Consider the following 26595-nt stretch of genomic DNA (forward strand, 5'->3'; position numbering starts at 1 on the left):
TTGGCGGCCATTTGGTTTATGCTAATTAGAAGGTTAAACACTCAAACTTCGGCTTGGGAACCGGGTTAATCGAATTCAGCATACCCTATTTATGTTAAAAAGTGAGGTTCCCAACTTTTACCCAAAAATGCACCTAACAATCACATTTCTCAGAAATCCATCTAGTCCATATTGTTGTAGGAAAGGTGATAGAGGGTAACCGTCTAGTCTATGTCAAGTTCTCGCAATGGGGAACAAAAGCATGATAATGATGACATCATAGGTGAAGTGGTATACCAGCCAAAAATGTTTTAATCGAATTCCTTATCCGAAAAATCTGAAATTGCATGCACATGATCTATGACCAATTTATATTGAAATATTAAATTTACGATATCATAAGTCATCTTCGCAATTTATGACAAAAAAACATCTTCTCCCAAACCACCAAATTGATTGACTTGAAACTTTATGTGTGTCATTGACTAGGCATGGTGATTAAAAGATGATCACAAAAACATCATTCCTCACATGGTGTGGCAGCCATATTGGATTGAAGGAAAATAATAAATAATTATATCTCTGAAACTGCTTACCCAATAATGCGAAATTTTACAAATATCATCTATCTCCATTGTTACATCTACACTATATGGCCAAATGTATGTGGACACCAGAACATCACACCCGTATGTTCTCATCAAACATCTCATTCCAAAATCATGGGCATTAATATGGAGTTGGTCCCCTCTTTGCTGCTATAACAGCCTCCACTCTTCTGGGAAGGCTTTCCACTACATGTTGGAACATTACTGCGGGGATTTGCTTCCATTCGGCCACAAGAGCATTAGTGAGGTCAGGCACGGGTGTTGGGCGATTAGGCTTGGCTCGCAGTCAGTGTTCCAATTCACCCCAAAGGTGTTTGATTGGGTTTAGGGCAGGGCTCTGTGCAGGCCAGTCAAGTTCTTCCACACCGATCTCGACAAACCATTTCTGTATGGACTTCGCTTTGTGCACGGGGGCATTGCCATGCTGAAACAGGCAAGGGCCTTCCCAAACTGTTGCCTCAAAGTTGGAAGCACATAATCATCTAGAATGTCATTGTATGCTGTGGCATTAAGATTTCCCTTCAATGGAACTAAGGGACTTAGCCCAAACCATGAAAAACAGCCCCAGACCATTATTCCTCCTCCACCAAACTTTACAGTTGGCACTATGCATTCAGGCAGGTAGTGTTCGCCTGGCATCCGCCAAACCCAGATTTGTCCGTTGGAATACCAAATGGTGAAGCGTGATTCATCACTCCAGAGAACGCGTTTCCACTGCTCCAGAGTCCAATGGCAGCGAGTTTTACACCACACCAGCCGACGCTTGGCGTTGCGCATGGTGATCTTAAGCTTGTGTGTGGCTGCTTGGCCATGGAAACCCATTTCATGAAGTTCACGACGAACAGTTGTGCTGACGTTGCTTTCAGAGGCAGTTTGGAACTCGGTAGTGAGTGTTGCAACCGAGGACAGACTATTTTTACACGCTTTGGCATTTTGTGGTCCCATTCTGTGAGATTGTGTGGTCTACCACTTCGCGGCTGAGCTGTTGTTGCTCCTAGACATTTCCACTTCACAATAACAGCACTTACAGTTGACTGGGGTAGATCAAGCAGGGCAGAAATTTGACGAACTAATTTGTTGGAAAGGTGGCATCCTATGACTGCCACGTTGAAAGTCACTGAGCTCTTCAATACGGCCCATTCTACTGTCAATGTTTGTCTATGGAGATTGCATGGCTGTGTTCTTGATTATATTTACCTGTCAGCAATGGGTGTGGCTGAAACAGCCGAATCCACTAATTATAAGGGGTGTATGCATACTTTTGGCCATATAGTGTCATTTGAAAATGATGACATCATAGGTCATGTGGTTTGGCAGCCATCTTGGATAGAAAAACGAACCTTATCCAATCAACATGAAACTTCACAAACGTGATCCCCCTACCCATACATATGCAGAGTGTACATTTTTAAAGGTCATACGTCACACGGTGTGTCAGACATATTTGCTTGAAAACAGATAATTTTTAAAATCCCTTCTCTGAAACCGCTTCACCAATCGATGTGAAATCTGTCATGGGTGGTGAAAATGTGATACTTGAAAACAGCTGAAGGGATTTAAATCAAACTTGTTTATTTTTATGACAGTGAACGAGGGCATCTACCCGGTGTGGGATGATGCGGGGGCATATTGGCTACACAGTCGCATTGCTCTAGTTTTTCCATAATTTTGATCAGTCTTAGCAAATAATAAACAACATAAGGTGTCATTTAGAACTAGGTCATCATGTTGAAAATGCACAAATGTGTTTTGGATGTACATTGAAACTCCTCCGCCACCTTTTTCTTTACCCAAACACATGTCCTGCCCTGGTGGTAAACATGAAAACACAAATTTTTCAGTTGATCTTTGAATTGTCATTGGATTGTAAATCAAGAACAATATTTTCAGAATTTTCTGAATCAAGGTGTATAAAAGGTAGGGGATGTGGAGAGCAGGTTTGACAAACAAGAAAACTGGCATTTCAATTACAATCAGGAACATAGGAGTTGCACATATGACAATAGCATCTTTGGGTAAGTGATGAAGAATATTTTCCAATTGAAGTCGACATTAAGGAGTGTACTGGATATTGGACTTGTATCTGTATTTGTGTACCTTTCAAAATCGGGGCACAGTGCCTTCTGTTCATACATTGATATAAGTGAAAACAGAACCACCGAACATTGATTGTAACAAGTTTGTTTACCATGAAGTTTTGTTTTTTGGAGCAAAACCAGCATAAAACTCATAATTTGATATCAGATAGATTAAAGCTGTAACAGAGACAAACAACTAATATAAACAAGATTTCATCACTTCCTAATGAGTAGCCATTGCCGTCTATCTTCAGTGGCGTAGGGAATGATAGCATGACTAGAGCAGAAAGAGGAAGTGCAAGAGCAGCAGAGCAGGTTTTCAGGGCATGTGAGCTGATGCTGTCTGGTCCAGTTGAAGAATCAGAGTTGAGGGTTGCCTGAAACTTTCCCACCTTATCAGGTGCAAAAGCCACAGAGTCCAGGAGCAGTTGGATATGACTGGGAAGGGTGGGCACAGAGAACAAGGGGTTAGGGACAGAAGATTTGGAAGCAAACACAGAATTGAGGCATTCAGCCTTCTCATGAGTGGAATCAGCTGTGGTGTCATTTGAAGGAAGGGAAGCGATGGAGGCAGGTCCAGCGTTAGTTGTCATTTGGGGGCCCAATCCAAAACGCAGTAAAGGCCTGGTCGGGGCCCTGTGATCCCTGTCAATCTGCCATCACACTAAATTATGCAATTCGGCATCCATCTGTCTGACGTCGATGTATTTGGTCGTTACTTGTGCAATCACGACCAACTGAACTTGCCATGGGACATATGTCTACGGATATCATATGTCTTGTCTACGGGTCATCTGGCAAAGGCTGTAGCGACTTCACTCGCCCTCCCCCCCCCCCCCTTCCTCACCAGGAGGTCAGAAGGTGGGACGACACAAATGATCTTCGTAGCACCGTTATGAGTGATGCTTCAGAACACTAAATTGTATCACGAGTAAGAGGGCTCCCTCCGTATTATTTTCACCTTTGCCAGGCCGATGTTGCTTTAGACTTGACTGCAAAAAATCCAGAGGAATTCCCATGTTTTATTGCTTTTTCCGTCTTGGTAAGGTGTATATATATATAGCAGCTTGAGCGTCGCTTCCCCTTATCGTGGCATATTTCCAAGGCCACTTAAAATGACAAAAGTAATCACAAGAATAATGATAATTGCATAATAATAATAATAATATTAACAACAATAATACTGTACTACAATAATTGTCAATAATAAAAAGAATAACGTGATCCCCCTGCCCCTAATATAGATATATTTCAATTTATTTCATGCGATTAGAAGAACGGTGACACTCTAATCTCACCTGACATTGCCAGCCGTAATGACAAACTCACAGAAAAAGCTGATCCAGTGATGTCCCATTACCAACTAGAACTGCACTCATAGAGAGCACACCTCCACCTGGTGAACAGTTTCTGGTTTGTATCCCACTGATATTTTGTATCCCACGATATTGTACGATATCGTACGATATCGTACAATATTGCACTATATTGTTGCCTGAAACTAGCCCTGGTGTTGGGCTAGCGGGTAGGGTGCCAGCTTAGGATCCAAGGATCCTGGGTTCGAATCCCGGTCGATTGCTGAATTAACGCCAGGGGGGTTAACGCCTGTCATCCTTCCGAGGTCGGCTAATTGAGTACCAGTTCACTGGTAATTCCCTGTGTGTCGTAAAAAGGCGACAAACAGGGTTGGCGGCAGGAAGGACATCCGGCCGTAAAACATTGCTTCAAAAAGGGGACCAAAAAACAACAACAACCACGGTCCCCGAAAAAGGCCAACCCCCGCTTTGTGGGGAAAAATGGCCTCTAAACGGTGGGGGGTACTATATTGTGCTCTGTACTATTGTGCCATGTCTGTACTATGTACTATATTGTGCTATGTACTATATTGCAATATATGTACGATATTGCACGATATTGTACGATTGTATTTGTACGATATGTACTGATATTTGTTTGTATCCCACGGCCGGATCTGGATTCGGACCTGAACCAAAATCTAATCGGCTTGTTCTCGTCACCAAACCAACTCATCCACCAAGTTTATTCAAAACTCGTCCATAACTTTTTAATTATCAAGTTATATAATTATCACTTTTCACCCGATCACTCAATGGTGAAGAATCACTTAAAAATTAAATAATTATTGTAGCCGAATCCATATTCAGATCTTCACCAAAATCGAAACGATTAGTCCTTTTCACATACACAACCTCTCCACCAAGTTTTGTCCAAATCCGTCCAGAACCTTTTGAGATATCCTGCTATATATATTATATATATATATATATATATATATTGGCCATATCACTCAATAGTGAAGAATCACTTTTTAAAATTCCACTAGCCGGATCCAGATCCGGATCTTCATCAAAATCGAATCGATTCTTCCTTGTCACACACACATCCTGTCCAACAGGTTTCGTCCAAATCCGTCCATAAGTTTTTGAGATATCCTGCTATGTATCGTTTTTGGCCCTATCTCCCAATGGTGAAGAATTACTTAAATAGTTAAATAATCCTCATATCCGAATCCATATTCAGATCTTCACCAAAATCGAATCTCTTTGTCCTTGTCATACACCTAACCGATCCACCAAGTTTCGTCCACATCCGTCCACAACTTTTTGAGATATCCTGCTATGTATCGTTTTTGGCCCTATCTCCCAATGGTGAAGAATTAAATTACTTAAAAAATTAAATAATTCTCATATCCGAATCCATATTCAGATCTTCACCAAAATCGAATCTATTTGTCCTTGTCAGACACCCAACCGGTCTACCAAGTTTCGTCCACATCCGTCCACAACTTTTTGAGATATCCTGCTATGTATAGTTTTTGGTCCTATCTCCCGATGGTGAAGAATCACTTAACAAATTCTGGTAGCCAGATCCGAATCCGGATCTTCACCAAATCATTTCGTCCTTGTCACATACGCTACACCTCTGCCAAATTTCGTCCAAATCCGTCCACAACCTTTTGAAATATCTTGTTCACAAACGGACAGACAAACGGACAGACAGTGGTAAAAACATGACCTCCATCCACCTTTGGTGGCGGAGGTAATCAGCTTGCTCGCCCTTGCCAAGCCGGCCGTCCCTTATCAACAATTTCTATGCAGTGCATAAGCCACTGGGCGAGCACTCTCCAAGCTGCTTGGTAATGGAACACGCCATTGGTAATGGAATTAGCACATGTGCTCGGCCTTGGACCCTTGTCTGGTTCTTCCGCCTGTGTAATGATAAAAGTTAATTCCGGGTTATTTTCACCTTATGTTGAGTTATTGTTCATGGTTCAGCATCCCTGTGGTCGTTTTGTTTCATCCTTGGGAGAGGTGCGATGCTCTGACACATTTCTGATTTGAAAAACCACCACGTTCCACATGGGTTAGTCCATTTACTAATGAGGGGTTTTGTGATCGTACAATACATTATAGTGTGGATTTGCTAAACAATATCGATATGTATTAACATTTGGTATTATGCAAATTATATTATGATTATTGTTCCATTTGTATATGGTAAACAGTTATTATTCCACTTAACCTGCTTCCGCTACTCATACGAACTAGTCAGGTTCACGATGTTTTTTCGTTCAAAATTTTGGTAGATTAGCAAAACTATACATTTTTGGAATATTCAGAGCATGAGGAATCCAAAAATTAATGTTTACATTTGCGTAGACACCTTTGCGAAAATGACACTCAGGACAGTGATGAAGATCTGTAAAAGCATATTCCTGAACGGTGTAGACCTCGTAGATCCTGTGTATAGGACTTGTAGTTCAATCTGATACTACCTATAACTTCCTATAACAACATATAACTTCAAAGGACTTGCAATATCATGTATTATGTAATACAGTTATATCACAAATATAAAGACAATGGTTTTCAATTACCTTTGTTTGTTGCTTTTCTATAATCCTGAGCACTATTTTGAGGCCTTTATTGGATTCCTTGACCCAGAAAACATAGGATTAGCATATTTAATTAAGTCTCTAGGTTGACTAGAAGCCGAGATCGCGCAAAATATGTATTTTATGGCGGCCATTTTCAAAATCCAAAATGGCGGCCATGCAGGTGTCTGTGCAAATGCCAACATTGATTTTCAGATTCTCCATGCTCTGAAGATTCCAAAAATGTACAGGTTTGCTAATCCCAAAATTTTGAAAGAAATTATATTTGTTAACATAGTGAACCTGACTATCTTCATCACTGTCCTGAGTGTCATTTTCGCAAAGGTGTCTACGCAAAGGTAAACATTAATTTTTGGATTCCTCATGCTCTGAATATTCCAAAAATGTACAGGTTTGCTAATCCCAAAATTTTGAACGAAATTATATTTGTTAACATAGTGAACCTGACTAAACCTCACCTCCTAATTTTGTAATAGTCCTGTCTAGTTAAACATCAGGGAAAAGGTTTTTAATCGATTAATCACATAACAGTTCTTTCTTTTCTTGAGATGGAGCATTTCTTTATCACCACTCACACTCTTTATTTTTCATATATCATATATATATATCATAATCATATATATATATCATATATATATCATATATATATGATATATATATGATTATGATATATATATATGATTTCATATATCAGATATATCATATATGATTAATCATATATCACACCACACCACTGCATTTTGCACTCTTTATCACCACTCACAAGTTGATATATTTTGTCACCAAAGTGAGACCCCACCCCCGGGGGCTATCCTCCATCATACAAAGTCCTTACTCGGCACACCTGGATTCCTATCCACCGACAAGGCCTTCATCCACAGCTTGATGGAGTGGGACATGGAGATGGAGCTTGACAGCTCTACCCTTTGGGCAGGCTCCCCTGCCTCACACCTTGCTCAGCTACGCCGTGGAAACCAAGGCCAGATCATTGGAATCTTCCGAGATGAAGCTGAGTCTGATGGATTCATCACAGGCAGGTTGGTGGTCTGTTTGTCTCCACCATCTCTTCATTGGCCCAAAACCTTCCACAGTCATGCATTCACAGGCTGCCAGAAATAGCTCCTTTGTTAGAAAAGGTGTCTTCTGGATGGCATGATATTCAGCGCAATCCATCCTGTTTGATTGAAAATTGTCATTTTCATCGCAGTAGTATCCTCTACAGTCTACACCCTTGCTCATCCAAATTTGCAGATCCTAGTCGCAGATTATGACAAATTCGCAGATATCGAAATTCGAAAGATGGATGAAATTAAATGTGAAATGAAATGATGATATGAAACATCCTGAAAAATGAAAATCTGAAATCTGAAAAATGAAAAAAATGAAATCTGAAATCTGAAAAATGAAAAAATGAAATCTGAAAAATGAAAAAAATGAAATCTGAAATCTGAAAAATGAAAAAAATGAAATCTGAAAAATGAAAGAATGAAATCTGAAAAATGAAAGAAAATGAAAAATGAAATCTGAAAAATGAAAATAATGAAATCTGAAAATTTTGAAATCTGAAATGAAAAATGAATCTGAAATCTGAAAAATGAAAAAAATGAAATCTGAAAAATGAAATCTGAAATCTGAAATCTGAAAAAATGGAAGATGAAAGAAATGGATGGTCGCAGAAATTTGCAAATCAGCCCTAGCAGATTGATAATTTATATTTCATAAGGCTGAACGATGCATTATGACATCCGATGTAAGTGTGATGTCCAAATGCGTGATTATCCAAGTAAAACATTTGACATCACACAATGGCAGTTGCATCAATACCTTAATCCATGTTCCATTGCCTGGTTAACATTGCCTGGTCAAAGAACAACGAGGTTGAGTACTTGTACAGCACAATGCTAATGTCTGGGCAGTAGAAACTGTTGCTCTCTATGCACACGACACAGAATGTTCAAATTGCGTTTCACTTTCTTGCCCAGCCTAATGATCCTCTTTCTTGAGAGCAAAATTTTTGAAAGTCTTCGCGAAGTTAGACCCATTCCAGTTCCGCAGATTTTCTCTCTGGCATTATTTATTTAGCTCTCTTGGCACTTGGCAGGCCATGTCAATCTATCTGTGACTTTGAGCCATCCAGATGTCTGTTGTGCTCACAGCATCGTTGTTCTTCAGGTTTGCATTTAGAATTTGTGTGTATTTTCAGGTCCATTTTTATGGACTGGAAAACCCTCCTAATTTATTACCCTCGCCAGAGGAGAGGGTGTTGCATTTGAGTGCGTTTTTGTCTGTCTGTTTGTCCACACAGAATAAATATGATTTTCTCTGCAACTGTAAGTCCATTTGACAGGAAATTTTCACCATCGGTGCAACTCCACCTGTAGAATTTTTAAATGATAATTATGACGTCATAGATCATGTGGTATGGGCGCCATCTTGGAAAAACCGAAAAGCTTTGCACCTCGATATTTCCGAAAGGCACAGAAAAAAATCGAGACATTTCTCATTGTAAAGAACTCTCCATGGGGAATAACATATGTTAATGATAATGTCATAGGTTCCTCCATTATGACGTCAGGATTCGACAAGTACAAAACTTCATCCGATCAAGATGAAATTTCTTCAGCGTCAACTAGGGATAAATTGGTGGAGAAAAAAAAATGATTACGTCATCGGTCATGGTGAAGGTGGGAGTGCATCAGGGGTCGGTACTAAGTCCACTACTATTTGTAGCTGTGATGGAGGTGCTGGCTCAGAACGTAAAGGAGGGTTTACCGTGGGAGTTGTTGTATGCAGATGATCTGGTGTTGATTGCGGAAAGTATGGATGGACTGAAGGAAAAGATGAACAAGTGGAAGGAATGTATGGAGACAAAAGGTCTGAAGGTGAATATCGGAAAGACGAAGGTGATGGCAAGTAGTAAAGCATGTGGTGAGGTGGAAAGAACTGGGAAGTGGCCGTGTGCTGTGTGTAGAAAGGGTGTCGGAGTGAACTCCATTCAGTGTACAATGTGCGCTGAGTGGGTTCATCAAAAATGTAGTGGTCTGAGAGGGTCATTAACCAGTGTGGCAGCTACATTCGAATGTAAGGTGTACACAGAGGGAGCTGCAGATGGAGAAAATGTTGAGTTGGATCTTGGAGACGGCGTGAAGCTGGAAGGTGTGAAAACATTTTGCTACCTCGGAAACATGCTGAATGGAGAAGGTGGATCAGACTCGGCAACGGTTGCTCGAGTGAGATGTGCATGGAAGAAGTTTCGGGAATTGAGTGGCGTGCTGATGATGAGGGGAGTGTCGTTGAAGCTGAAGGGAAAGTTGTATGCTGCATGTGTGAGAAGTGTTATGATTTATGAGAGCGAGACATGGGTAATGAACGTAGAGCAGCAACGAAGGCTGGAAAGGGTGGAAATGCTAATGGTTCGGTGGATGTGCGGAGTATCGTTGAGAGAGAGGAAGACAAATGATGAATTGCGAAAGATGATGGGAATAGACCCTGTGATTGATGCTGTGAAGAGGAACAGGTTGAGATGGTTTGGTCATGTGTTGAGGAAGGATGAAAGTGACTGGTTGAGAAGAGTGATGGAAATGAATGTAGAAGGAAGTAGAAGACGGGGAAGACCGAGAAAGACTTGGCTAAAGATGGTGGAAGAAGAAATGCGGGCAAGGGGGTTAACAAGGAGAGATGCAGAAAATAGGGCAAAATGGAGAAGATTGTCATGGGGACCGCAAGGCTAACCCCCGCTCTAGCAGGGAAAATGGCCTTTAAAATGCATGTTGTTGTTGTTACCTCTCCACTCTTTCTAGATAAGGTTCCCCCACGAGGGGAGGATTCTTATCTGACTGCAGTGGGTTTATATCTTCAGCATGCATCTTTTGTGTATTTTCAACTCTGAGTGGCATAGGTAGAGTATTATCTTTGATGATTCTGCAGGAAATATCTGCTAAAACATCGTGTGTATATATATTGTTACGGATCTCGGCCGTCGGCGCTCCCCTTATCAAGGGGGGGGGGGGTTAATCCCCTTGTCTTCTTATCTGGCCGACCCGAGTCCTTAGAAGTTATGACGTCACTTCCAGACGACGTTAACTAGGGTTGTAAACCGTATTTTTATTACCTACTTATTAACGCCGCCCAGTAAGCAAGGAAATAACTCCCATCCGAGCCGCAGCGTTAGTGGATACGCCGAGCGAAGCGAGCCGCGACTCGGGCCATTAACAATGAGACTAAACCCGATTCTGAGCGGTTCCTAATCGTGCCACAGGTACTCAATTGAGAAAAGATGAAAGCGAAGGGATTAAGACGAAACCAGAAAGAACAGGTGAATTTATTACAAACAAAAAGAGGAAAGGAAAGAATGTACAAGAAAGGAAGAAGAAGAAGCAGGACACAGGGCAGTCTTAAAGCAGTCTTAATCTACATCCTAGACAAATATACACACTCACACGGGGATGGTAGCTGGTGGATGGCCAGGTAGATGGGGTCCAGGCTCCAGTCGGCTCCAGTCCAGGCTCCGACTCCGGCTCCGTGGGCGAAAACCCGGCAGGCAGCTCTGCGTATCGTTGGAACGCGACCGGACCTTACATATAGCGAGGAGACTGGGATGCTTCGTACGTAATAACTGTACGTTCGCGCCAAACGATCTCCCTCTCAAAGTCCTCTTATCAGCGCCAGCGAGTGAGCCCTCTTCCAAATGTGCACTCCGTATCAGTCTTTTATAGCGCCGCTCTCGCACGAGTCCTTTTGCAATGCACTCTCCCGACCAAGTCCAACCAGTGCTCTCTCATCAAAAGAAGTCCTTGTGCGCAGTCCGTGAAAGGGCTTTGCGTTCACGCTTATATAACGTGTCACGCGATCACTACGCGGCCTCAAAGCCATGCCTGTCGGTGATATTCCCTCAGCCCTGGTTGGCTGGTGAGGGCTTACCGGCCACGCCTTTGATGGCTGGTTGACGGGCCACACCTTCTTCTTGGCGTTCTGCCCCCTTTTTCCTCAGGCCTGACCGCATGGTTTATGGCGGCATGAGCGAGCGCTAAGGCGGCTGCTGCTGGCAGAGGCACGTAATGCCGTCGCTGGGAGAGGGAGGTTGCAAATGGGTGGAATGGGCCTAATCTTATTTGATTGACGCAACGCAGATTCAACTATTGGAAACACGGCCTTATCTAAAACACATAATAATGAAATAACTAAAGTTCTATGGTGGCCTACGTGTTGCTTGTGGACTAACTCGGGGTGCAACCTTTAACCTTTTAATAATGGGATATTTACAAGTAATTATTTACAAGTGAGGGTTCTAAAACCGCAACAATATATATATATATATATATATATACACAGATATAATTATATATATATATATATATATATATATATATATATATATATATATATATATATATATGTATACACAGATATAATTATATATATATATACAGTGCATTCAGAAAGTATTCAGACCCCTTCACTTTTTTCACATTTTGTTATGTTGCAGCCTTATGCTGAAATCGTTTAAATTTATTTTTTCCCTCATCAATCTTCACTCAGCACCCCATAATGACAAAGAGAAAACAGGATTTTAGAAAGTTTTCCAAATTTATTAAAAAGAAAAAACTGAAATATCACATTGACATAAAGTATTCAGACCCTTTGGTATGACACTTGAAATTTAGCTCAGGTGCCTCCCATTTCTCTTGATCATCTTTGAGATGTTGCTACAACTTGATTGGAGTCCACCTGTGGTAAATTCAATTGATTGGACATGCTTTGGAAAGGCACACACCTGTCTATATAAGGTCTCACAGCTGACAATGCATATCACAGCAAAAACCAAGCCATGAGGTCGAAGGAACTGCCTGCAGAGCTCAGAGACAGGATTGTATCGAGGCACAGATGTGGGGAAGACTAAAAAAAAAGTTCTGCTGCATTGAAGGTTCCCAAGAGCACAGTGGCCTCCATAATTCTTAAATAGAAGAAGTTTGGAACAACCAGGACTCTTCCTAGAGCTGGCCGCCCGGCCAAACTGAGCAATCGGGGGAGAAGGGCCTTGGTAAGAGAGGTGACCAAGAACCCGATGGTCACTTTGGCTGAGCTCCAGAGATCCTGTGTGGAGATGGGAGAAACTTCCAGAAGGACAACCATCACTGCAACACTCCACCGATCTGGGCTTTATGGAAGAGTGGCCAGCCAGATGGAAGGCAAACAGTTCAATCTTGGTTTCATCAGACCACAGTATGTTCTTTCTCACAGTCTGAGTGTCCTTTAGGTGCTTTTTTTCAAACTCCCTGCGGGCTTTCATGTGTCTTTCACTGAGGAGAGGCTTCCGTCTGGCCACTCTGCCATAAAGCCCAGATCGGTGGAGTGTTGCAGTGATGGTTGATTGACTTAAACTTTTCCCATCGATGGCGACGGGTACGTTTGCTTTCTTTTCCTGTCACTCGGGATGGGCACATTTGTTCGTCTGTTAATATAACAAGGTAATTGTCTGACTGATATATAGACACAACCGAGGAGTTGGAAAAGTTCTGTCTGGCTTCGACTTTCCATCAGGCCAAGCACCGTGGGATCTTTAACGTCCACCACAGCGAATGCGAGCAGATGGGACACCTGGCGTAGCATCCATCCGAGGAACCGCACACTCTATAATGCAATACCCTGCCTGGGGAACACCAATCCAACAGTTTATAGTCTTACAAAGAATCGAAGCCAGGCTGGACAGCTCAAACCTAAGTCTTCATCCTGTCAGACAAATGCTTTGAAAATTTTGGCCTCTTTATTTATTACAGATGCAAATATGGTGAAATAAAATTTACCTCCCCTTTCTCTTCCTCTCTCCCTCTCTCTCTATCTATTTATCTCTCTCCCCCCCCCCTCTCTTTCTATCTATTTATCTCTCTCTATCTCACTCCCTCCCTCTCCCTCCCTCCCTCTCTCTCCCTCTCTCCCCTCTCTGTCTCTCTCTCTTGTACTCATCGTATAGGCCTAGGTGCCAGTGTAAAAACACTAAAATTCATGCATTTATTTTTTCCTATTTTTGTGGAAGCATATCATATAAAGCCTTCTTATCTCAGCTTATATGCAACTGCATTTTGAGTGCATGTGTCCTCAAAATCTGATTCACAATCTCATGATCTTTAAACTGAGATTGGTGTAAAATACCTTGCAGGAGGACACCGCAAGATTGGAGTGTGCGATACAATGAAATTTGTTTCCTTGGCTCGCTAACCTTTGAATTTTCAATAAGCATGGAACATCACAGCATGAGAATTATAACACAAGTGTGCCCACAGTCGGCAGTTTAAGATTATTACATAAGTGCTCTTCTTGGACTGCTGGGTGAATCACTAACCTGGTGTGGGCATCTCATTACTACTACTACTGTGTGTGAAGCCATTTTACGTCGTGTTTCACAAGTTGAAACATTTATACTTGACCAGTCAGTGTCTACCTTACTTATTACCTTCGCCAGAGAAGTGGTTATTGCATTTGGGTCCGTCTGCCTGTCTATCTGTCTTTGTTTGTTTGTCCGCACAGAACGTGATTATATGCTTTTTTCTGCAACCGTTGGTCCGATTGCCAAGGAATTTCCCCCATAGGAGCGCCTCCTCCTGTAGAATTTTTTATGATAACTATGACGTCATAGGTCACGTGGTACGGGCACCAACTTGGGAAACACGAAAAACGTTGCACCTCAATATCTCCGAAACCTCTCCATGGGAAAAATAGAAACATGCCTCATTGTCAAGTACTCCTCATGGGGAACAACTGTATATTCGTGATGATGTCATTGGCGCCTTCATTATGACGTCGTAATTAGACAAATAAAAAGGTTGATCCAATCAGTTTGAAATTTATTGACCGTGATCTGTACAAAAATTGCATGGGATAATTAAATTGATGATGTCATCGGTCACGTGGTTTGGCAGCCCTATTGAATTGAAAATCCTGCTCTGCTGCTCTATCTCACCCTCTCTCTGTTCTCTTCACCCTCTCTTTTGCTCAAGGTCAACTGCCATCTGCTTGGAAATCAGCCAACATCACCGCTTTGCACAAAAAAGGTGCAAAAACAGATCCTAGCAACTACAGACCAATCAGCCTTCTCCCAATTATCAGCAAAGTCATGGAATCCATCATTGCTTCGGATATGAAATCTTTCCTCTTCTCCAATGGCTTGATCTCTGATCATCAATTTGGTTTCAGACCAGGTCACTCTACTCTGGACATGCTGCTTCTGCTGTCTCAACAATGGATGGAGGTCCTCAATGCCAAACAGGAAATTAGAGCTGTCTCCCTCGACATATCACGTGCCTTCGACACGGTCTGGCACCCCGCTCTGCTCACCAAACTCTCCTCCTTTGGTATCCATGGAAATCTCCACGCATGGCTGGCGGACTTCCTCTCTAGTCGTCGTCAACGTGTGGCCCTGAATGGGTTTCTCTCATCTCCTCTTCCTGTTCAGGCTGGAGTTCCCCAAGGCAGTGTTCTGGGCCCCGTGCTTTTTCTGGTCTTCATCAATGATCTCTCTGACTCTCTCGAAAATCCTCTCTATCTCTTTGCTGATGACTCCACTCTCTGCCGCTCCATTCCTCTTCCCTCAGATCGGCAGTCTGCTGCCTCCTCACTCTCTGAAGACCTGGACAAAATCACAGACTGGTCAAACAAGTGGAACATGTCTTTCAATCCTGACAAATCTCACACTCTTACTATGTCTCTCCGAAAAGATCGACTGGACAACCCTCCCATCTACTTTCTCAACAATCCTCTCCAAGAAGTTCTGTCACTCAAGATTTTGGGTCTCACTATCTGCCATGATCTTTCTTGGGAAAACCACATTTCCAAGCTGGCCTCCAAAGCCAGTCGCCGACTGGGCATCCTCCGTCGTGCGAAGTCCTTCCTTGGCACACCTGAGCTCCTCACCACATACAAGGCTTTCATCCGCAGCTCAATGGAATACTGTTCTCCCCTATGGGCCGGTGCTCCTGCCTCACACCTAGCTCGGCTTCACGCTGTTGAAACCAAAGCTTTCAGAATTATTGGAATCTCCCGCGATGAAGCTATCTCTGAGGGCCTTTCACTCACTCACCGCAGGCAGGTAGGTGGTCTTTCTGTCTTCTACCGACTCCTCTCCGGCCTTGCACCCCCAGCTCTCTCTGTGCTCTGTCCCCCAAATATTCCTACAGGTCGCACAAGATCTGCCAGCAACCCTCTGATGGTTAAACTGCCGAAATCTCGGCTCTCTGCTCACCTTCACTCTTTCATTCCTCTTTTCTCCCGCCTCTGGAACAAACTCCCTCACTCCCCTCAATCCCACTCCTCCCTCCAGGTCTTTAAAACAGCTGTTCACCACCATCTCTTATCTTCCCCCATCCAAAAGCTTGATCTTTTCTACCCCCGCTAATTCACCCCAGATCCACCTTGTTTGAAATTCCAACTTCTTTCCTGGAAGTCCTGGCAGTGTCCATATGTTTTATACCTCTCCCACCGCCCCCTTCCCATGCCCCCCCCCCCAAAGCCCTCGCCCTCTCTCAGATCTCTCGATGTCTCCATGTCTCTCGGTCCCTGCTCTCAAATGTTGTGTTTGTGTCCTTCCCCCTCTCTCCCCATCTTGTCTACCGCTCCCGATGTTATATGTTTTATGTGTCGGTTTGTCTTTCTGTGTGATTAATGTTCGCTCTTTCACGAGCCTCGATCTTGTATACAAAAAAAAAACAAAAAAAACAAACAAAAAAAAACATAAATCTTCCTGAAATAAACCACAAACACAGCAGCTAATAAACAACACAAAATAGGGGAGAGGCAGGTTAGTTGATACACTTTTCAGTTATGTTGGCCTATAATGAAGACTGTTGGCTCGACAGGATTCATGAATTGTCCAAAATAAATATCAGGGCCTTGTGCATATCTGTGAAGCATGCCAGATCCGCTGCATTATCAAACTTGGAATGGTGGCTCACAAAAAAACTGTTTGTCAAACGTATCATCTGACCTGACCAAGTAGGTTAGTTGATACACCTTGGTAGGCATGAATGGGTTAGATGATACATTGATTTACATGGTGAATGAGTTAGATGATACATCGATTTACATGGTATTTCTGCCAATGGTAACAAATTAGCATGCACATAATTACAGATACACATCAAACTCGGCTGCATACCATCATTTCTGTGTAATAGTTGTACTAATGGTATTTTCAGAGTCAATGAGCACTGTTAATTAAAGCTGTTTGTTTGTTATTTATTCAGTTGTATACCTGCTATGTATACATAGGTAATGTAAAGTATATCTAACAATAGGGCTAAAGGTTAAGTTAGAGAGAAAAAAAAGATCTGCCAAAAAATGAATTGGCAAGCATCAAATATCAGGAAAGGAACAAGATTCACAACTCAGATGGACACAACTCTTACATTCTAAAGATATACAGTGTAGGCTATATAGGCCTACATATATTATGATGTATGAAGCCCAGTTACAAATGGCTGCAGCATTGTCTTGTAAAAAACTAGAGCTTCCAGGGAAGCAGAACTTAACTGAACTGACTGGACAACTTTAAAGTAGGTCAGTTGTCTGTACTAGATTTGACTTAAATGAAGTTAAAAACATTTTTGTCAATTTGTATATATACATTTTACTTCCGTAAATGTTGTGTTCACTTCTTTCTCAGTTTCAGCATCCTAACTTCTTGTGCTTTTCTTAAGAGCTGAAAACAATATGGCGGCCTATGGCGGCCATTTTGTGACGGATCGGGTTGGAATGCAATAGCAACCTACCTTGTGTGGTAAGGGTTAAACATTCTAAGTTTGATCAAAATCTGTTAATATTTGTGGACGCTAGAGTGTTAACATCGTTTTCATGACCAAAAACAAAATGGTCGCCTAAGTCCGCCATTTTTCAACGGATCGGGCTGAAATACAATACCAACCTGGTCCTTGGGGTAAGGATGCTGCATGTCAAGTTTGATCAGAATCGATTGATATTTGTGGAGGCTGGAGTGTTAATGTCGAAAAGTTCTATTGATTATCCTTGAGATGTCTCTACAACTTGATTGGAGTCCACCTGTTGTCATTGCAATTGATTGGGCATGATTTAGAAAGAAACACACCTTTCTATAAAAGGTCCCTCAGTTGACGTTGCACGTCAGAGCAGAAACTCTACGATGAAGTCCAAGGAACTGTTTGTAGAATTCCGAGATAGAATTATGAGAAGGCATAGATCTGGGGAAGGATATAAAACAATTTCTAGAGTGTTGAAAGTTCCCCAGAGCACAGTGAGCTCCATCATTAGGAAATGGAAAGAATATAGAACAACCAGCCTCTTCCTAGAGATCCGACCAAACTGAGCAACTGGGCAAAAAGGACCTTGGTCAGGGATGTGACCACAACCCCAATGACCATTCTGACAGAACTACAGAGTTCCTTGACTGAAAGGGGAGAACCTGCCGAAAGGACAACCCAACAATCTTTCCAGAACTTCACATATCTATGTTTTATGGGAGATTGGCCAGATGGAAGCCACTCCTGAGAAAAAGGCACATGACAGTATGCCTGGAGTTTGCAAAAAGACACGTGAAAGACTGAGAGCATGAGGCAAAATATTCTGTGGTCTGATGAGTCGAAAATTGAAACCTTTAGCCTGAATGCAAAGCTCTGCGTCTGGCAGAAACCGAGCACAGCTCGTCACCAAACTAACACCATCCCTACTGTGGAGCATGGTGGTGGCAGCATCATAATATGGGGATGCTTTTCAGCAGCAAGGACTGGGAGACTTGTAAGGATAGAGGGAACGATGAATGGAGCCAAATACAGGCAAATCATTGAGGAGAACCTGCTTCAGAGCGCAAAAGACCTTAGACTGCTGGCGAAGATTTACGTTCCAACATGATAATGACCCCAATCATACAGCCAAAGCAACACTGGAATGGCTTCAGAACAAGAATGTGAAAGGCCTTGGGTAGCCCAGGCAAAGCTCAGACTTGAATCCAATTGAGAATCTGTTGAAAGACTTGAGGATTGTTGTTCACCGACACTCCCCATCCATCTTGGCAGAGCTTGAATAAGTCTGCAAGGAAGAATGGAGAAACTCCCCAAATCCAGATGTGCAAAGCTGATACAGACATACCCAAGAACACTCGGAGCTACAATTGCTGCCAAAAGCACTTCTACAAAGTATTGACATAGGGGGTTAAATATTAGGTGTACCGGAAAGTCATGCCGTTTTCCAAAGTGGAATACATAGCTTAACCTCCTGGCCGAGTCCAACCAGGATGATTATATTTTAGGTTTTCAACAATAAATCATTGAACAAAATGAAAAATGATCACTGGAAGCGTACTTTGATGCTCGCGAACATCATGTGTTTTGAATGACAAACATACGTTCCTAAATTTCTCCAGGTTTCATAAGCTAGTGCAGATGGAAAAGCATGAATGGAAACCTGCAGGCTCATATGAGTTTGCACATAACCAAGGAAGGAATCAGCTCAATACCCAAATATATGACCACTAGGTAGATTGGCCCTCGCAAGTGACGGGAAAAGCTAGCAACAGTATCCCCCTCCTCTCTCGCCCTCCCCACTCTCTCCTCCACCCTCCCTCTCCCCCACACCCTGTCTCCCCCACTCCTCTCCCTCACTGCACTGCCCTGTCCCTTCCCCACTTCCCTCTCCCTAACCCACTCCCCCTCCCTCCTCTCTCTGCCGCTCCCCTGTCTCCCCCACTCTCTCTCCACCACACCTCTGTCTCCCCCATTCCTCTGTCTCCCCCACTCTCTCACATCCCACTCCCCTTCCCTTTCTACATGTATATGTTTATCCTTTTTAAACGGATTTAATTTCCTTTTCAGTTGTTTTTTTTTTTGCTTTTGCTATTCAGTTGTAATTTTATTTTGATATCTGATTTACAACACTCGTTACAGAGCATCTGTCTCGCCAAAGCAGCTACCTGAGCAATGGTTATACTGGGTGGTTTGTCATTGCTTTCCCAGTAGTAGTTCGGGCAGGAATTTGTAATTTGTCCAGGGTTCCGGTGATAGCTCACCGACTCTTCGGGACACCATGGGGTGGAATCTTTAACATTCACCAACAAATGTCAGGAGATGGGATGCCCAGTTTAATGTGTATCGGAGAGACAGCGCACACATTGATGGTTTACCCAGTCTGTGAAACACAAGGGTGATAGTTTATAACTGGGTCGGGATTCAAACCCAAGCTAGACAGCTTGGAGGTGAGTGTACGTACCTTGAGGTCATCCTATCTGCTTAAGGTCGTACCTTAGAGCACCTTTAATAAACAAACTGCGATTCCAAACTGTGAATCGATTCAGTCGGTCCGAACGTCCCGCTATCTCCTTTAATTTAGATCACACAGCTAAAGTGAACACTTGAACCCATTTTATTATACAGTATACTATTTCAGGCCTCTTATCCTGAAATTTGCCATATTATATACTTAACATACCAAACATTCCATGACACTTTGGACTGTAATATGTGTTCTGTACTCTGTAACACGAGGTACACCTGTTTCTGGTTCATAAATTAGTGTTCGTTTTTATTTCTGGTTCGTTTTTATTTCACGGTTTCTATTTATTTATTTTAATTATTGTATCATTACTTTTGGAAGAGCCTGTGATTGATGCTGTGAAGAGGAACACGTTGAGATGGTTTGGTCATGTGTTGAGGAAGGATGAAAGTGACTGGTTGAGAAGAGTGATGGAAATTAATGAAGAAGGAAGCAGAGGACGGGGAAGACCAAGAAAGACTTGGCTAAAGATGGTGGAAGAAGAAATGCGGGCAAGGGGGTTAACAAGGGGAGATGCAGAAAATAGGGGAAAATGGAGAAGATTGTCATGGGGACCGCAAGGCTAACCCCCGCTCTAGCAGGGAAAATGGCCTTAAAATGCATGTTGTTGTTGTTGTTGTTGTTGTTATCATTACTTTGGGATACAATTCAATAAACTGATAAAGCTTAACAGGGATCTTACATGTTTTTATTTCTGTTAGGTATGTTAACCTTTGTGCCACCTGCTCCATCTGCTAGCACTCACTTAGGGTTCTCTTCACCAAACAAGTGAAGCACTAATCCAGCAGCTTATTGTCAGGTCAGGAATCCAACTCTGGAACGTTATGGAAGTTAATCATCAAAAAGAGTAGGAAAGTCAGGTCAGGAATCAAACCCCGTAACTTTATGGAAGTTGATCATCAAAAAGAATAGGAAAGTCAGGTCAGGAATCAAACCCTGGAAATTTATGGAAGTTGATCATCAAAAAGAGTAGGAAAGCCAGGTCAGGAATCAAACTCTGGAACTTTATGGAAGTTGATCATCAAAAAGAGTAGGAAAGTCACGTCAGGAATCCAACTCTGGAACTTTATGGAAGTTGATCATCAAAAAGAGTATGAAAGCCAGGTCAGGAATCAAACTCTGGAACTTTATGGAAGTTGATCATCAAAAAGAGTAGGAAAGTTCGGTCAGGAATCAAACCCTGGAAATTTATGGAAGTTGCTCATCAAAAAGAGGAGGAAAGTCCGTTCAGGAATCAAACCCTGGAAATTTATGGAAGTTGATCATCAAAAAGAATAGGAAAGTCAGGTCAGGAATCCAACTCTGGAGATTTATGGAAGTTGATCATCAAAAAGAGTAGGAAAGTCAGGTCAAGAATCAAACCCTGGAAATTTATGGAAGTTGATCATCAAAAAGAGGAGGAAAGTCCGGTCAGGAATCAAACCCTGGAAATTTATGGAAGTTGATCATCAAAAAGAGTAGGAAAGCCAGGTCAGGAATCCAACTCGGGAAATTTATGGAAGTTGATCATCAAAAAGAGTAGGAAAGTCAGGTCAGGAATCAAACCCTGGAAATTTATGGAAGTTGATCATCAAAAAGAGTAGGAAAGTCATGTCAGGAATCCAACTCTGGAAATTTATGGAAGTTGGTCATCAAAAAGAGTAGGAAGGTCAGGTCAGGAATCAAATCCTGGAAATTTATGGAAGTTGATCATCAAAAAGAGTAGGAAAGCCAGGTCAGGAATCCAACTCTGGAAATTTATGGAAGTTGATCATCAAAAAGAGAAGTAAAGTCAGGTCAGGAATCAAACCCTGTAACTTTATGGAAGTTGATCATCAAAAAGAGTCGGAAAGTCAGGTCAGGAATCAAACCCTGTAACTTTATGGAAGTTGATCATCAAAAAGAAGAGCAAAGTCAGGTCAGGAATCAAACCCTGGAAATTTATGGAAGTTGATCATCAAAAAGAGTAGGAAAGTCCAGTCAGGAATCAAACCCTGGAAATTTATGGAAGTTGATCATCAAAAAGAGTAGGAAAGTCAGGTCAGGAATTAAACTCTGGAACTTTATGTAAGTTAATCATCAAAAAGAGAAGGAAAGTCAGGTCAGGAATTAAACCCTGTAACTTTATGGAAGTTGATCATCAAAAAGAGTTGGAAAGTCAGGTCAGGAATCAAACCCTGTAACTTTATGGAAGTTGATCATCAAAAAGAATAGCAAAGTCAGGTCAGGAATCAAACCCTGGAAATTTATGGAAGTTGATCATCAAAAAGAGTAGGAAAGCCAGGTCAGGAATCAAACTCTGGAACTTTATGGAAGTTGATCATCAAAAAGAGGAGGAAAGTCAGGTCAGGAATCCAACTCTGGAACTTTATGTAAGTTAATCATCAAAAAGAGAAGGAAAGTCAGGTCAGGAATTAAACTCTGGAACTTTATGTAAGTTAATCATCAAAAAGAGAAGGAAAGTCAGGTCAGGAATTAAACCCTGTAACTTTATGGAAGTTGATCATCAAAAAGAGTCGGAAAGTCAGGTCAGGAATCAAACCCTGTAACTTTATGGAAGTTGATCATCAAAAAGAATAGCAAAGTCAGGTCAGGAATCAAACCCTGGAAATTTATGGAAGTTGATCATCAAAAAGAGTAGGAAAGCCAGGTCAGGAATCAAACTCTGGAACTTTATGGAAGTTGATCATCAAAAAGAGGAGGAAAGTCAGGTCAGGAATCCAACTCTGGAACTTTATGGAAGTTGATCATCAAAAATAGTAGGAAAGTCATTTCAGGAATCCAATTCTGGAACTTTACGGAAGTTGATCATCAAAAAGAGTAGGAAAGACAGGTCAGGAATCAAACCCTGGAAGTTTATGGAAGTTGATCATCAAAAAGAGTAGGAAGACAGGTCAGGAATCAAACCCTGGAAGTTTATGGAAGTTGATCATCAAAAAGAGTAGGAAAGTCAGGTCAGGAATTAAACCCTGGAACTTTATGGAAGTTGATCATCAAAAAGAATAGGAAAGCCAGGTCAGGAATCAAACCCTGGAAATTTATGGAAGTTGATCATCAAAAAGAGTATGAAAGCCAGGTCAGGAATCAAACCCTGGAAATTTATGGAAGTTGATCATCAAAAAGAGAAGGAAAGTCAGGTCAGGAATCAAACCCTGGAACTTTATGGAAGTTGATCATCAAAAAGAGTAGGAAAGTCAGGTCAGGAATTAAACCCTGGAACTTTATGGAAGTTGATCATCAAAAAGAGTAGGAAAGTCACATCAGGAATCAAACCCTGTAACTTTATGGAAGTTGATCATCAAAAAGAGTAGGAAAGTCAGGTCAGGAATTCAACTCTGGAACTTTATGGAAGTTGATCATCAAAAAGAGTAGGAAAGTCCGGTCAGGAATTAAACCCTGGAAATTTATGGGTTGATCATCAAAAAGAGGAGGAAAGTCCAGGCAGGAATCAAACCCTGGAAATTTATGGAAGTTGATCATAAAAAAGAATAGGAAAGTCAGGTCAGGAATCCAACTTTGGAAATTTATGGAAGTTGATCATCAAAAAGAGTAGGAACGTCAGGTCAGGAATCAAATCCTGGAAATTTATGGAAGTTGATCATCAAAAAGAGTAGGAAAGTCAGGTCAGGAATCAAACCCTGGAAATTTATGGAAGTTGATCATCAAAAAGAATAGGAAAGTCAGGTCAGGAATCCAACTCTGGAGATTTATGGAAGTTGATCATCAAAAAGAGTAGAAAAGTCAGGTCAGGAATCAAACCCTGGAAATTTATGGAAGTTGATCATCAAAAAGAGTAGGAAAGTCCGGTCAGGAATCAAACCCTGGAAATTTATGGAAGTTGATCATCAAAAAGAGTAGGAAAGTCACGTCAGGAATCAAACCCTGGAAATTTATGGAAGTTGATCATCAAAAAGAGTAGGAAAGCCAGGTCAGGAATCAAACCCTGGAACTTTATGGAAGTTGATCATCAAAAAGAGAAGGAAAGTCGGGTCAGGAATCAAACTCTGGAACTTTATGGAAGTTGATCATCAAAAAGAGTAGGAAAGTCACGTCAGGAATCAAACCCTGGAACTTTATGGAAGTTGATCATCAAAAAGAGAAGGACAGTCAGGTCAGGAATCCAACTCTGGAAATTTATGGAAGTTGATCATCAAAAAGAGTAGGAAAGTCAGGTCAGGAATCAAACCCTGGAAATTTATGGAAGTTGATCATCAAAAAGAGTAGGAAAGTCAGGTCAGGAATTCAACTCTGGAACTTTATGGAAGTTGATCATCAAAAAGAGTAGGAAAGTCCGGTCAGGAATTAAACCCTGGAAATTTATGGGTTGATCATCAAAAAGAGGAGGAAAGTCCAGGCAGGAATCAAACCCTGGAAATTTATGGAAGTTGATCATAAAAAAGAATAGGAAAGTCAGGTCATGAATCCAACTTTGGAAATTTATGGAAGTTGATCATCAAAAAGAGTAGGAACGTCAGGTCAGGAATCAAATCCTGGAAATTTATGGAAGTTGATCATCAAAAAGAGTAGGAAAGTCAGGTCAGGAATCAAACCCTGGAAATTTATGGAAGTTGATCATCAAAAAGAATAGGAAAGTCATGTCAGGAATCCAACTCTGGAGATTTATGGAAGTTGATCATCAAAAAGAGTAGAAAAGTCAGGTCAGGAATCAAACCCTGGAAATTTATGGAAGTTGATCATCAAAAAGAGTAGGAAAGTCCGGTCAGGAATCAAACCCTGGAAATTTATGGAAGTTGATCATCAAAAAGAGTAGGAAAGTCACGTCAGGAATCAAACCCTGGAAATTTATGGAAGTTGATCATCAAAAAGAGTAGGAAAGCCAGGTCAGGAATCAAACCCTGGAACTTTATGGAAGTTGATCATCAAAAAGAGAAGGAAAGTCAGGTCAGGAATCAAACTCTGGAACTTTATGGAAGTTGATCATCAAAAAGAGTAGGAAAGTCACGTCAGGAATCAAACCCTGGAACTTTATGGAAGTTGATCATCAAAAAGAGAAGGACAGTCAGGTCAGGAATCCAACTCTGGAAATTTATGGAAGTTGATCATCAAAAAGAGTAGGAAAGTCAGGTCAGGAATCAAACCCTGGAAATTTATGGAAGTTGATCATCAAAAAGAGAAGGAAAGTCAGGTCAGGAATCAAACTCTGGAACTTTATGGAAGTTGATCATCAAAAAGAGTAGGAAAGTCAGGTCAGGAATCAAACCCTGGAAATTTATGGAAGTTGATCATCAAAAAGAGAAGGAAAGTCAGGTCAGGAATCAAACTCTGGAACTTTATGGAAGTTGATCATCAAAAAGAGTAGGAAAGTCACATCAGGAATCAAACCCTGGAACTTTATGGAAGTTGATCATCAAAAAGAGTAGGAAAGTCAGGTCAGGAATCAAACCCTGTAGCTTTATGGAAGTTGATCATCAAAAAGAATAGGAAAGTCAGGTCAGGAATCAAACCCTGGAAATTTATGGAAGTTGATCATCAAAAAGAGTAGGAAAGTCAGGTCAGGAATCCAACTCTGGAAATTTATGGAAGTTGATCATCAAAAAGAGAAGGAAAGTCAGGTCAGGAATCAAACTCTGGAATTTTATGGAAGTTGATCATCAAAAAGAGAAGGAAAGTCAGGTCAGGAATCAAACTCTGGAATTTTATGGAAGTTGATCATCAAAAAGAGAAGGAAAGTCAGGTCAGGAATCAAACCCTGGCAAATTATGGAAGTTGATCATCAAAAAGAGTAGAAAAGCCAGGTCAGGAATCAAACCCTGGAACTTTATGGAAGTTGATCATCAAAATGAGTATGAAATTCAGGTCAGGAATCAAACCCTGTAACTTTATGGAAGTTGATCATCAAAAAGAGTAGGAAAGTCACGTCAGGAATCAAACCCTGGAACTTTATGGAAGTTGATCGTCAAAAAGAGAAGGACAGTCAGGTCAGGAATCCAACTCTGGAAATTTATGGAAGTTGATCATCAAAAAGAATAGGAAATTTTCAGTATATTTCGATATCCTGGCCAAATTATATTCTTCCTTTCATTGTCAATTTGTAATGGTACCTTAGTTTTTGTTGGATGTTTTGAGATGAGAATGAACGCAATGTATTTTCCTCATTTTTGGAGTTTTCTTGTCGGTGCGAGGGAACAATCCATATATGTAACGGTTAAACCACATAATACATAAGTTAAGTCCATAATGGGGAACAGTGATGACCTGGCGTCTACGGCAGCAGTTTTAAGAATGTGGATGCTCATCTTCAGGAAGCGAAGCGAAGCTTAAGAGCATTGCTGCGTCCCTCCTGTGCTGTCAATAAAAGCGCAGCTGTCTTATTAGTGGTCTTCAGGGACGGGGTAATGTGCATGCTGTTCTCGGTCTGCTCTCCATGCCATAGCGATCTACACCTTGTCATTGAGTCCTAATTTACTGACACCTTTGCCATTGCTTGTAACAAATAACCTGGCTGCCTGGTATTTTATGGTTTGGTGTTTTTGGGTTTTTTTTGCAATGGATTAAAATGTACTAAATTGTTGGTGTTGCTTTGCTGTGTCAGTGGAAACAGTGGATATTCTGGAACAGCTGGACCTTTACGGTGTAGCTGAGGGTATCATCAGGACGTCGGGCATCTGCCGAGTGCGCAAGGATTCGGAGCAGGGGGACATCTCGTATCGGCTCAGGAATGTTCAACTCAGTGCTCCAACCAGACAGCTTTACCCGAGTGAGTTCCACCACCATTGCTGTGGGTTTA

General features: G+C 41.6%; 1 protein-coding gene across 1 annotated transcript in view; it reads left to right on the top strand.

Moving 5' to 3' along the window:
- The window catches only part of LOC137433197 (uncharacterized), a 726873-nt gene that overhangs the window by 69696 nt on the left and 630582 nt on the right, over positions 1-26595 (top strand). Inside the window, exon 3 of the mRNA XM_078784000.1 lies at positions 26401-26565. Within this exon, the coding sequence (XP_078640126.1) occupies positions 26401-26565 (165 nt within the window). The remainder of the gene's footprint in view (positions 1-26400; positions 26566-26595) is intronic.

The sequence above is a fragment of the Myxine glutinosa genome, chromosome 8 (assembly GCF_964187855.1).
Source record: "Myxine glutinosa chromosome 8, kmMyxGlut1.1, whole genome shotgun sequence".
Lineage (NCBI taxonomy): Eukaryota > Metazoa > Chordata > Myxini > Myxiniformes > Myxinidae > Myxine > Myxine glutinosa.